The sequence below is a fragment of the Meriones unguiculatus genome, chromosome 4, assembly GCF_030254825.1.
Source record: "Meriones unguiculatus strain TT.TT164.6M chromosome 4, Bangor_MerUng_6.1, whole genome shotgun sequence".
Lineage (NCBI taxonomy): Eukaryota > Metazoa > Chordata > Mammalia > Rodentia > Muridae > Meriones > Meriones unguiculatus.
In genome coordinates, this window is record NC_083352.1 from 134,302,506 (window position 1) to 134,316,334 (window position 13,829).

The window sequence follows — 13,829 nt, forward strand, 5'->3', positions numbered from 1 at the left end:
TCTCAAGAATGCCTTGTGAAGAAATAGTGAGTCAGAGTGTGTGCCCACAAAGGCTCACAATGACCAGAGGGTGTTCTGGTATTACTAAGATACTATTGGAATGTCATCAACGTCATTAATATGTATACAGAAGTTAGCAGTCTTTCCTTCCGGGCCCACAGCAGAGACTAGACCCCTCTTCACTTCCCCTTTTTATTTAGAATGGTCATGTGACTGGCTTTGCTTCATATAATGAGCTCATGTGCTGCTTGCCACAGCGAGGCAGATGTTCTAAGAGCAGCAAACTGTTTTCTTTCCTCACTGAGGTGCTGTGGAAGCATTTGGGGTGGGGCTCGGAAAGAGCAGGCTTTAGTTTTAAGAAGCTACTCTGATTGGGGGTTATTGTTATTGCAACAAACCTACCCTATCTAGATTAACATAATAAGCTCATTCAGTTACCCAGACTTTTAAATTCTATGTACAAAAGAATAAAGCAGAGACAAATACTGAAACCTCGGGAGGAAGCCGGGAGGGAAGCCGGGAGGCATCCCTAAAGTGTAGCCATCCGTGGCATTTGTTTTTCTACCTCACTCATCCTCTTCTAATTCTAATAAAGACATCACTCACAGATTTAAATCGGTCATTTATAATGTGCTCTGCATCTTGAGTTGGTGGTCATCGAGCTCCTTTTTAAAAAGATTTATTTTTATTATATTTAATTATGTGCATATGTGTGTTTAAGAAAGTGAGTGCAGGAGCCTAAGAGGCCAGAAATGGGGGATCCATTGCAGCTGGAGCTGCACACAGTTGTGGGCTGCTTGACAGTAGGCGCTGGGAACTGAACTCGGGCCATCTGGAAGGACAGTGTATGTTCTTACTGACCGAGCCAGCTTTCTTCTGCTATTAAACTTTTTTCTTTTAAACAGAGCTTAGTCAACTCACATGGATCACACTAGATTTAGATGAGCCAGAAACTGCCCTCCATGAGACAGCCCAGGCTTCAGAGCTGTGAGTCTTGATTCACTGCCATCATTTTAGGCAGGGCTGAAATGCCATCCTTGATAATCTCTCGGCTCTCTTGCTCATGAAAACAGTGGGGTTTTACTCTTGTGGCTGTGACTTTAATATGCTCTCCCCTTTCTATGCCTATGGACACTCCTGGATTACTTCTCATAAATATTTGACTTAAATTTCAGGTCGTTTGCAAGTCTTCATACAAGTCTGTCCAGGGTCTAGAACAATGTTATTCGATGTTGGTAGAAGCTTAGGGGAAAAGATGCATGGAAGGTAATAGGTAGAAATTCAAGCTCGCTGGAGGGTATAGAGGCACTCATTGACTTGGATGCTTTAATTTTGCCAAATTACAAAGAAACAGAAGTTCATCTTTCAAAGTGAGGGCCATAGTAAATAACAGAGAGACTTACCAGGTACCATTGCTTTGTAAAAAGAGGATCATTCATGTTGATGTCAATCTCATTGATGTCCCTGTAGCCTCTCTTCTTACGGTCAAAGCCTTCTTGTTGCAGGGCCATCTTTACCTGAAATGACAATACCAATAGATTACCCATGCACAAGCCTTAACACTTCTGGCATTCATTGCTATGCGTTAGACTTTTATTTGTACACAATGTTTGTGTCCAAGGATGTGTGTGCTTTCTTCAGCAGAAGCAAGATTACCCTGTGCAGGACCTCATTTTATCAGTACTTATTGTCTAAAAGCGTTTGCTTATGTATATACAGAACAACTAGGCCAACAGAATCACTGAATGGAGTCAGTTCTCAAGGGGGTACAAAGCTGCGTAGGCAGAGCCAACACAAAAAGAGCAGAGAGGTTCGTTACCTGCGAGGAGAGCGCGGGACTGTCTGCAAAGCAGCAACCTCCCCTCCCCCATAGGAAACCGGGTTTATTTAGGTGGCCTGTGCATTTTCATGCAAGGCTGGTCTATTCTTGAGCACACTCAGTTGAGGAGCCATTCCTGAGCGTGCTCATTTAAGTTCATAATTTAGGAAGAAAAGAGAGATGCACATGCTTACTGCGCACTCCTAAAACACGTTTCCAAGATCAGACTGAGAAAGAGGATGCCTCACAGCGAGTTCAGCTTCTGACAGAAAATTTTAGCTGAAAATAAGGGAAAAGACTCAGGAATTTGCCCCTGCAGATGTCTGCCTCTATCAGTAGCTAACAGTAACTCACAACAAATTCCCTTCAAATAAGAATTGGATGGAGAAAGTGTTCTTCAGAAAGTTGAGGTGTCAGGGGTCATTAAGTGAAATAAAAGAAGACAATAGAGCATTTCTGTTAGGAGAAGGAAACTGGTGGGAAGCAAGGATAGACGAGCTCATATCGCTGAGGGCTTTCATCCTCTGCATTTGTTGTCAGTGTTACATTGTGACATTGGACAATCAGTTAGACAAAGTCCCAGCGGACACAAAGCCCCTACGGAGGAGGAGGAGCGCCCCACTTCAAGGCTCCTGAGGGCAAGTGAGAGGCCCTGGGAAAGAGCCGGAAGGACTGTACTGCTTTTCTTGTTCCCATAGTTCAAATCTGGGCAGCCGGGCCGAATCCCAGGCTCTTGGGTGGAAATGAAATTTGAGAGCTCTTAGCCCAAGCAGGCTCCACGCCATGACTCGACTCTGTCCTAACCAGGGAATTTCTTCTCACTTGGGCATTCACTGCATTGTCATCCAATTGCTGTGCCTCGTCTGGCTACCCATAAGCCCAAGGGCGAAGGACCAGCATGAAAGGGTGTGTGCTGGCCGTTTATTATTCCTATTAGCGTTTGTGACCCGACGCTCTTTACACTTCTTCCCAGTTCTCCCTAGGATGTAGGGGGCACCAGGTTCCTGTCCACCAGGTTCCGTTAGAAGGAGTGAACTTCTGAGCACCTCCACTCTCAAGACAGCGAGGCTTCCTCAGCCCCGCATGCCTCTCTGTGGCTTCTCTTTCAACAGTTGCTTCTCAGGAAGGCGAGACAGGGGCTGCTTCAGCCCATTTACATCGGAGTTCACTTCCTGGACTCGTTCTTTCTGAAGAACCCTGGTTAAGAGCTCCTCCTGGCAGGTTGTCCAAAGCTGAACCTTCAACCTCCCATTGCTTACGAGCCCCTGGCAGCTTCCTGCACCTGCTCCTGTGGAAGTGATCCAGAAGCTGCTTCTTTTATACACAGAAACTGCCACTGGTGTGCATGAGAGTCCAAGTCCAGCAGGGCCAAGTGCAGAACGAGAGGCAGGAAGGGAAGAGTGGAGAGTCTACAGATTTCATTCCACTCCTCCTCCCTCCAATGGGGAGGTTAGTTCTCACTTCCTTATTCTCTGCACCTACCCATGAAGGCTGGGCTCATTTGACAGGGAAATTCAAACCCTACCAGGAACTGTACACACGAAGCAAAAAGTCTTTGTGCAGCACTGCTCTGCGCTCTTGGATATTTTCCCCAAAAGGTATAGCTAACAGCAAAGTAATCAGAAAAGTGGGGTGGGATGATATTTTTTATAATGGCAAAATATTGACATAGCTTATGTCCGCCAAAAAGATAAATTACTTTTTGATAGATAACTCAACGGTACACACACCCATAAACCTATAGACATATGAATATATATGAATATTTATGTGCACATTCATTTTATATAAATATCCCATCTAAGAAATGGATGCTCCCAAATAGGATGAAACATGCCTAGATTTTATTAAGGAAAAAAAAAATAGAAGAAACTGTGCTGCAAGTAAAAGGTAGGTGAACAGAGTCTGTCAAGTGCGTTCTCGACTGTCCTGTAGACCGAGGAAGCACCAGGAAAGCTGCCGAGGACCAAATCTGAGCATGCCTGAGATCCTGTGACTTTCCAGGGATGTGGGCCTGCCTCAGCACACCAGCTGGCCTGGAGCAGCTGTGGGAAGCAGAGCCTCTTTGCTACAGGTCTGTTGCTTTCAGAATGCTACATGAGGTCTTTGGCCAGTTACAGTCCATAAAGTCAATGGTCTCCAGGGCAGGTTGTTCTCAGACTTGCCCTGTGTGTGTGCATGTGTGTGTGCGTGTGTGTGTGTGTGTGTGTGTGTGTGTGTGTGTATGTGTGTGTGAATTCATTACTATAAAGAACATTTAAAAGACCCCAGCAGATGTGTGGTTCTCAGTCTGGAGAGACAGCCACTGTGCACCTCTTTTCCAGACCTTTAACCATGAAAAGAATTTAAGCTGAGCATCCGTTCAGTTTATGAAGGAAGGAGTCTGAATTCACCAGCTCATTTCCCCAGTTTGGTCTCACAGGGAGGCCTTTATCCCCAGTGCTCACCACAGGGACACCTTTATTGATTTCTACTGAAAGATTCCGTGTTGGACTTATTGCCATGAATAACTTCTGTGAAACAGTAACTTTCCCTCTTAGGATCTCTGGGAAGCAAGTACAAGTACCAACTGCGGTGGGGAGTTTGAGGATTCTCACCTCTTTGCTGTTTCTAGCCGTCGCGGAACAAAAGACCCACAGTAGATTTGAGGTCAAGAGCAACAGGGCAGGAATGACTTCACCGATCACTCCGAACTCAGTTAGGCCAGAAGCTCACCAATGAAAAGACTGCTTAATCCACTTCCATAAAATTAATTAATTCCATTAATGAGGTTTTAATGGAAACCAGTGATGCTTTAGGGTGCCGTAGTCCCTGGACATCCCTTCTTTGAAACTCAGGAATCTTAAGCCTGGAGCAGGTTTTCTGGGTCTATACCTTCCGATCCTTCACAAACATCTGTCTTTGGCAGGATGCCATCAGGAACATATGTTATGCATAACTCCAGAAGTGTGTTGTTTCCATGCATGTCTATTGATCTTATTTTCTGGGTTCTTGTTCAATTCTGAGTCATAACTATACTTAATTTTTTACATAATTAGTAATCATATTATAGATAAAAACCACACAGTCTTCTGCCCCTGAGTGTCTTACTATAAGATATTTGACTATGCTGCTATGTAGCTGTGGTGTTTTAATTTGTGTACCGTGGAGTCATGTGCCAACTATTTCCCTCTTATTGGTTGTTCAGGTTGTTTTCTAGTGTAACTGAAATAAACATGACAAGAGAGATGAGGTTGCAAGCCATCTTCCAAGAGTTCTGGGGAATATTTCAGTGTTATAATTGTATGTGTGATAAATACCTTATTATATGTATATATGGGATATATATAATATATAAATATATATTATATATATAAATATCTTAATAACAGGGTAATATTTCCCTAGTGTCTAAAGGATAGTTCTTCCCATAACTAAAAGACCTCCTACTCACTGTCCCTTCTCCTTTGAATTTTAACATATTTCATGCAATGCTGGCCATCACCGTTTGTATAATTTAATCATAGCTTTCTCCCCTCCTAAAATACAATGCACAACTAACTTAGATGCATAGCTTTAGAATGCCTCCCCAAGGTGGACCATTGATTGTTTCGTCCAAGCAAAAACATGGGAGAGCAGGAGAGCTCTGCCTGCTTCTTAAAAAGAAAGGGAGAGGCCACAGCTCTGATCCCAGTTTTACACCTTCCTTTGTCATGTGTGCTCACATGGTAACCCCACCCCCTACTCCTGATTCTCAACTGAGAATTTCTCAGTCACGGGATTTTTCTCGTGTGCCAACCGTGTGCCATGTAAGCACAGTTCGAGGACAGACCAGAGACTGACCCAACACGTCTACTTACTGTTTTATAGGGAACAAGCTATGTCCCCGCTCCCCCACCTTCCTAACAAAACTATGGAGTGTTCTCACAACTGATGGAAGGGACTTGGTCCAGCTTGAGCCTGGCAGTCATGTCTCTGGCAGGCTTTGCTCTTCTCCCCAACTCCCTCCGCCTTGCTAAAGCTAGTCCCCCAAGGTCTATTCCCTTATTTGGCCAATCCTTCCTCCTGAAGCTGACTACCAAAGCCCAGCTTTCAAAGTCTTGAGGTTAAGCAACCAGAAGCCCCTTTGCTCACTTAATTAAACACCCCGTCCTCACACAGGGTTTCCCATTTTCCCTGTCTAAACTGCCTCTTCCCCGTGGGCCGTGTGTCTCCTGTCTACAGAGGCAGTCCACCCCCTCACCCCCACTCTCCTGAGACAGACTCCTTCCTTACCCCTCTCCCTTGCCCCTTTTCTCCCCTCTCCTTTGTTTCTTTCCCTGATCCTTCTTCCTTTATCTCCACTCAGTCTTTGTTCCTCATCCCTGCCCTCTGTCCTTCTGGGGCAAATAAATCTCTTTTGTGCTGAGAACTTGGTCTTGGGGGTCCTAAGCCCACACTTTTTCACGTGGAGGGTAAAAAGCCACATCCAGCAGTGTGAAAGGATGGCAGAGTCACTCAGGTTGACCAGATTGATTCTAAATGCCGTGAACTTTCCATTAAGCCACAGGGCTGTTCCCTAAGGCGTTCAGCACAGCCAGCCTTCCAGAAATCTGGGACAGCTTAACTGGGGAAATAACTGGCTAAGGACTGGGCTGTGATCGCTTCCCTGCTGGGCTGATAATTAAACAGCTGTTAATTAGCATGGGATGTGCTGGGTTGGGAGGAGCCCAGAGAAAGGGGAGTAAGAGAGATGCCTGCCTCTGACAGGGTGAGGAAGGTTTCGGCTTGAAGTGAATGCAAGAGCAGAAACTAAAATGCACACATCCAGGTTATTTTAAGTCTTGAGGTTGGGCAACCGTGCTGTGAGCTTAGAGCATAAGATGGTGCACTTTGGTTCTCAGCCACAGAGTGGGTCAGGGAAGTCACTGAAGGACCACAGGGACCACACTATCCGGGGTCACCACTTGCTCTTACATCATCTGCAGCTGGACAGCAATCACCAGCAGACATCTGGGCTCCAGGTCTGACCATTCGCTTCAGTCAGTCATAATTTGTACAAAATTACTTGCATGCTTGTGGATTTTGCTTTTTAAAACTCTGCCGCTGGGCTGGAGAGATGCTCAGTGCCTAAGAACCCTCGCTGCCCTTCTAGAGGACCCAAGTGAGCAGCTTACAATGACCTGTAATTTGAGCTCCAGGGAATCCAACACTTTCTTCTGGCCTCTGTGGGTATTCACAGGATGCCAACACACACACACACACACACACACACACACACACACACACACAGTCATGCTCAGATTAAAAAAAACACTTAAAACAGCAACAGTATAATCTGATTGGCCTGTTCTTTGATCACCTCCCCCTGAGGGGGGAGCAGCCTTACCAGGCCACAGAAGAGGACAATGCAGCCACTTTTGATGAGACCTGATAGACTAAGATCAGAAAGGAGAGGAGAACCTCCCCTATCAGTGGACTGGGGGAGGGGCATGCATGCAGAAAGGGGAGGGAGGTTGGGATCGGGAGGGGAGGAGGGAGGGGCTTATGGGGGGATACAAAATGAATAAAGTGTAATTAATAAAAAAAGGGGGAAAATTAAATTATATAAAAAACAACAACAGTAACAACATTTTTTCTCTTCTGTCAGAATATCATTCAGTAGCTAACGGACCCTGTGTCTCCTACAGTTCCTTAAAACACCCCTGAATAAATGGCTTCTGGTTTAGCCTGGACTTTGATTTGTTGGCCATGACATTGGCCGTGTCACATTGCCATTTTATGTACCACAAGAATTATATTGTTTACAATTTTTATGAGCTGAATTGTGTCCTGAAAGATATAATGAAGTTCTAACCTCCAACACCTGGGGAAACAAAAACTAAAATGTGGTCACTTCACTGTGACCAAGAGCATCTTGAGATGCCCGGTTCTCTCCTCTCTTAACCTTTCCTCATGCTTTGCCTCTCTGGCTCAGTGTGTCCTGAGCTTTTTCAAACCACCAACCAGGTTGTTGTGCAGTAGGTTTGCACAACGCTGTGATGGATAGGCTCATACACACAGCGTACACTTAGGCATGCTCCCTCATGTTGGTGACGTCTTTCAACCCTTGGTCGATGAATAGGTGATTTTCAAATTTTTGTGAGGCAATTATTGCTAAATGCCCTGCAGAATGTTTATACCACCTGGCACTCCCAATATGAAATGTGTAAGAGTGTGAGAGCTTCAGAAATGTGTGAATCTCAGAGATCTTGATCTAGTAGTAGGAACCAGGGAGGAAGTTGGCCTTTGGGAAATCCTGGGTCTGATGCTTCCTATCTTGTATGAAAAACCTCCGAGTAGCCAAGCTCCTTTGTCTTTATGACATTTGGGTTGCCTTCCACAGTGAAGCAGAGGTATCCAGCCCTGGGTGCACAGTCCTGGAGTTTGGTGGGATCCAGAGGCTCAAAGCAGACCCCAGAGTACTGGAATGAGAGCAGGGGTGTACCTGGGGCTGTGGTTATTTTCAGGGCGATTCATTCGGGCAGCTGGGGTCGAGGTCTGTATGTTCCAGCCCTTGCCTGTTCTCTCTTGACCATATTTGACAAAACAAAGGTCAAGAAATGAAATCACATCTGACCCAGGAGAAGGGCTGGGAAAATGGGCACCTTTGAAAGACCTCAGAGGACTTCTTTCAGACCGGGAGGCAAGTGCACTCCCCTCATCCAAGTAAACAGACTTTTTGCTCACCTCCCAGGTCAGGATGGAGGTGGCACAGAAGTAGGGTAGGGGATGAGAATAGTGCAAAAGTCTCCAAAGAGCACATACATCTTATTTGTGAAAGCTGTCTTGGTTTGTACCATCAGCTTCCTCACCTTTATTTTGGGTGGAGGCTTGTTTCTTACTGGTAAGTTAAAATCAATCCAGAAGGACAATGCCAAGTCTCTCACACAGCATTATACCAAGAACAACCAGAGGGGGACGGATTCACACCTCATGAGATGCAGGGTTATCAACGAAGCCAGAAGAGACACCTATCGTTGCTATCCTTTCGGGGGAAGAAAGAGGGTGTGTCATTTCTGGAATGTTCTCATGGCAGTGGGTGGCGTGGAGACAGGAAGGGGGTCGTTCCTTATCAGGAGATGCCAGAGGCAAGGTAAGCTACTCTAAGCAGCTGGGAGACATGGAAATAAGTGGGACCAGGGACCATTCATCTCCAGGCAGGAGATCATAGTTTCACTTCTTTGGGATATCATATTGATATCTAACTAACCACAGTGTCCACTTGTTACAGACTGATTTGTGTCCATCCCTAAACCCAAATGTTGAAGCTATGAGAATGAGATTCTATCTGGAGATTTTGTTCTTGAGGGGTGCAGGTAAAATTCAGTCATCAGGGAGGAGTCCAATCAAACAAGTGGTGTGTGAAGGGACTCTGGCCAGCTTGAGCCTGGCAAGCATGGCTCTGCCCTTCTTCCCAGGTCCCTCTGCCTTGCTAAAAACCACTAGATTACATTCCCTGACCTAGTCTCCAAAGTCTACTCCCTTGTTTGGCCAATCCCTTCTCCTGAGGCTGACTACCAAGATCTAGCTATCAAAGTATTGCAGTCCAGCAATCAAAAGTCCCCTTTGATTAGGTGTAATTAACATGCCCAATTAAAATTAAACACCTCATCCTGACAGGGGGTTTCCCCTTGCACTTTTATAGACCACCATTTTCCTATGTGCCATGTCTGTCTCCTCTCTATTCAGAGATCCAAAGGCAGTCCTTTGTCCTCGGGACAAATATCCCTATCCCCATTTCCTTGTTGCTTTCTTCTTCTCCCTCATGCTCTATCTCCTGTGTTTGTCTCTTATTCCCTGCCCTCTGTTCCTCTGGGGCAAATAAGTCTTTGTGGTAAGAACTTGGTCTTGGGATTCTGAGCTGATTCTTTTCCTTTTAGTGTAATCATATAAGAGATGTAAAGGAGATTGGTACAAACAGAGACCATGGAGAGGTTACCTGGAGAAGACTGACTAGAAGCCAAGAATAAAGACTGGAGCAGATCCCCCAAACCAGCTACATGGTCCCCCAAACAGCCCAGCCAATGCCCTCATCTATGAGTTTTGTTTCCATACATTTCTGTTGCTTAAACTTCCCTGGTTGTGGATTAGGTTGGTTGCAGCTCCACAAACAAAATACCTGGCCACGTAGCTGTCGGTGTTATAGCTCATCTGCTTGGCTGTCAAAATCCAAAGAGATTTAGAGAGTGAAAAGGGTTGGGAAGGTAAGAGACAGATGAGAAAGAAAGAGAGAAAGAAAGAGAGAGAGAGAGACAGAGACAGAGAGAGGCAGAAAGAGACAGAGAGAGAGAGAGAAAGGGAGAAAGAGGTCAGATCCAGGAAGGGAGGGAGCAGGTGGCCAAGACTGTTAATTTCTTCCTTGAGCAGGCAGGTGTGACTTTTGGAAAGCCCAATTATGTGCAAATCGAATGGCTTAACTTTTGAAAGAACACAGAGTTAAGCTACAATTATGGCTGAACGCACAGCATTGGTTAGCCTCATTTAGAGAGGTCTGCCCGTCCTGCAAGAATGGAGGCAATCGATCGAGGGAACAAACTACGGCTTTGGGCCTCTCACCACAGTTCTAGCTGCTGCATCTCAGTGACAAGGTATTAACAAACTGCTATCCATCATTTGAAGCTCTGGGCACAAGGTTCGCCATGACATAAATCAATGCAATTAGAGAGGAAACGAAAGAGGTTTCCAGTGGAGAGAAGTGCAGAGAGAACCAATGAGAATGCTATTAAAAGGTAAAAATCCTAGCTCCGAAGTCTGCAGGACCATGTAGATTCTGCTTAGCAGGAGCTTGAATGCCCCTTGTTCCCATTGCCAGGGTTGTGGGTGAATGTTAGGAGATGGGTTATGGAAGTGAAGACTATCAGAAGATGGTAGATACTCTGCCAAAGGTTATCAAGGGCTGGCTAGACCCAGGTATGCTGGGGGCAGGGGCGGGACATGGAAGCTAGAAGTCCTTCAGTGTTGTCCTTGGCAGAAATGATGTTGCTCTGTCTATGGGACTCTCCTGAGAGCTGAGTACAGAAAAGAGGCTGAGAAAGGTTAAGCCACTATGACACAATAATAGTTTTGGCCACACACACACTGGCTCACTCTAAAGAGTGTGCACGAGCTGCACAGACTGCTCTGTTCCACATCACAGGTGGGCAGAAGGGCCCTAGTGTAGCAAGAGAAGGACCCTGGGACGATAATTGAGAGGAACAGCCTGGGCAAAGGGGGACAGAGGGACAGGTGCTGCCACCTTTGCCCTATCTATGGCCAGGTAGATCCTCACACCTGACAGTCTGCAGCCTGCTCCTCCTCCTCAGGAAGGCACCAGTATTAGGGGCAGAGAAAGATGAAGTGAGGCTGGCAGGATACTCAAGAAGGTACGCAAGGCAGTCAATCCATGGAGAGTGGATTGCTCCAGCCCGGCACGGAAGCATAGCTTCTAACAGAGCATTGTTAGAATGCGTCCCATGATGCTGTACCTGCCAGTTCTGTTGGTGAACCAGGAGATAGAAGGTGCTGGGATGTGTCTGGGCTGCCATGGCCCTATTCTGGATAGAAGAGAAGGATGACACCCTCAGTCAGGTGATGCCGTGCTGCAGTGATGAGGCATGGCTGGGTGAAGATGGGATGGCTGAAGGCTCAGTGATTGATCACTGCACATAGACTCAGGGAAATCTGACCTCAAGCCTCGGCAGAGTGGCTCCATATTTGTACATGTTCTAAGGTAGGTTCCTCAAATTCTTGGAGCCATGTTCTTATCTATATCAGAGATTTGGACCTATTTCTGTAAATAAAGCTTGTTGGAAGCCAGCCAGTCCTGTTTATTTTACATATGACCTCTGACTGCCTCCATATTGCATAACACGGTTGAGTATGTTCAAAGGGGACCAATAGCCTTAGAGCCTGCAGTATTTGCTCTCATGCCTTTTGTAGAGGTTTGTTGACTCTGATGCACAGCCCGAAGATGATTCTTAGCCTCATGAGCTTATTGGTGTGAACCAGATAGAAGAAACACTCCTCATTGGGAACCGGGAAACAGTCTATAAATGTTCCTGAGATAATTATGCTAAGCAATATATCCACAGAATCTGTATCACTGAGACAGAGTTTAGGCTAATGGAGCACATGGGGTGACTTGATGTACGAAATCAGCCTCCTGTGACCTGAACCACCCGCCCCAAGCACCTGCACTTGGACTGAATGCAGCCACGAAGGGTTAAGCCTCAACTTTAAACATTCATTATCCAGATTGATTGCAGCTCGATTTAAATGATTTAGAAAACAAGTCCTCTGGGAAGGAAGCTACCCCCAGGTGTTCTCACTTAGCCACACTTGTGCAGAACTTGTTAATTAGACCGTTTTCTCAAGGCAATGGTGGAGATTGGCACAAGGAGTTCCTGGAAGAGGTGACTCCAAGAGCCTTGGGCAGTGTCTGCAAGCGAGGGAGAAGCGTTACTGTCATCTGTGACAAAGGACCAGGCTTGGATTGGGCACTCCCGGGAGGTAGAGCTAAGGATGGGAGCCAGGACACTGGAGGAAGTATTCGCTGAGTGTTTGGCTTCTCTAGCACAGTCCTTATGTGTGGTATATGTTTCCTGTGGGAAAGACTCACTGATCATTTGTTGTTACAGAGGCTATGGTTTTGTTGTATCCTAAGAATGGCCAAGACTTCTACAGAATGCAAATGAATTATGGAAAAAATGTAGTCTCCATGTCCTAAACAATAAGACACTGAGCATTATTTTTCTTCTTTTTACTAAGAGATGGATTGTGCTGCTCAAGGTAAGGGTAGAAGCCCCTCCTCTGTTCGCTTTTTCTCAGGGGCATGTGCTTGTGGTCTCCTTTGAAGGCCAGCATCTTCAGTAGCAAAGTCTTCCTTCTCTTATTGAAGCTGCAGTTGGCATATGTTTGAGATTGTTGGGTCCCAATGGCAGTGCATCACTAGCACCAGCAGCTGAGGAGTAATTCACGTCAAGCCGAGCAGCCCGAGATCACAGAACATCAACAAGGAACAAAGGTCAGAGCTATTGATTCTTGACTCACATCTGCTCATAGAGGGAGCATCCAGTGTTAGGGCGTTAATGAGCCACAACGTGGTGATGCAGAACAAATGAAGAGCATAATGAATCGGCTTTGCAATAGTGCTTCTGGAAGGCTTAGAGCTGTTCATTCTCTTAGGTCTGCCCTTTGAGAAAGATCAGAGAAAATAGGCTTGCATTCTGAGGTGTCTTAGCTGTCTATGGCTAGGGTAACAAGCTGCCACAAACCTGGTGGCTTAAACCATTAATTTGTGCCCTTGGAGTTATGGAGGTTGGAGCTCTGAAGCTGAGGCTTCAGCAGGCTGCAGTCCTTCTGGGGCCTCCAAGGGAGGGTCTATGGTTTTGTTTTTGTTTGTTTGTTTTCTTTTATCCCTCCACTGTATTTCCTGCATCCCTTGGCTCATGGTCTCCCTTTTCTCCATGTTCAAAGGTCTGCAATCAGAGCAGTTTGGGAGGCTCAGACAGGAAATTGAAAGTTCAGGTTATGCTGAGTAACTCTCTTTTTCACAGGCACGCACACACACACACATGCACAAAGACTGGGATTATAGCTCAGTGATATGACAGAACACTGGCCTAGAACATGCAAGGAACTAGATTCTGCCCCAGTACTGAAGAAAGAAGGAAAAAAAAATAAAGTGGGTAATGTTAACTCTTGTTCTTTTCCACATCGTCTAAAGTCTCAGGGCTAAATCTGGTCTTCTTACGCACATTGTAAACGATGACTTCGTGACTTGGCTTTGTGATGGATGTGGAGGATCCACATCACAGCCTTGCTGCAGGGAATGGGGAGGCTTTGGAATGAAGCTGAGGCGCTCTCTCCCCCACACTGGGAATGACCCCATTGCCCTTGGGTGAACATATTGACGGGCTTCTCAAAGTTGAGCCTGTAGGAAGGATGAGCTTCTGCCTCCAGCAGAGGATGGGGCTGCTCTGATACCTGAGAAACTGAGGTGTTGATTTTAAGGACATGCAAATTAGGGTCA

The 13,829-nt window shown here is 45.9% G+C and overlaps 1 protein-coding gene across 1 annotated transcript in view; it reads right to left on the bottom strand.

Annotated features, from left to right (window-relative positions):
• The window catches only part of Pcsk2 (proprotein convertase subtilisin/kexin type 2), a 264,406-nt gene that overhangs the window by 108,077 nt on the left and 142,500 nt on the right, over nt 1–13,829 (bottom strand). The window contains exon 3 of the mRNA XM_021636816.2: nt 1,404–1,517. Coding sequence (XP_021492491.2) covers nt 1,404–1,517 — 114 coding nt within the window. The remainder of the gene's footprint in view (nt 1–1,403; nt 1,518–13,829) is intronic.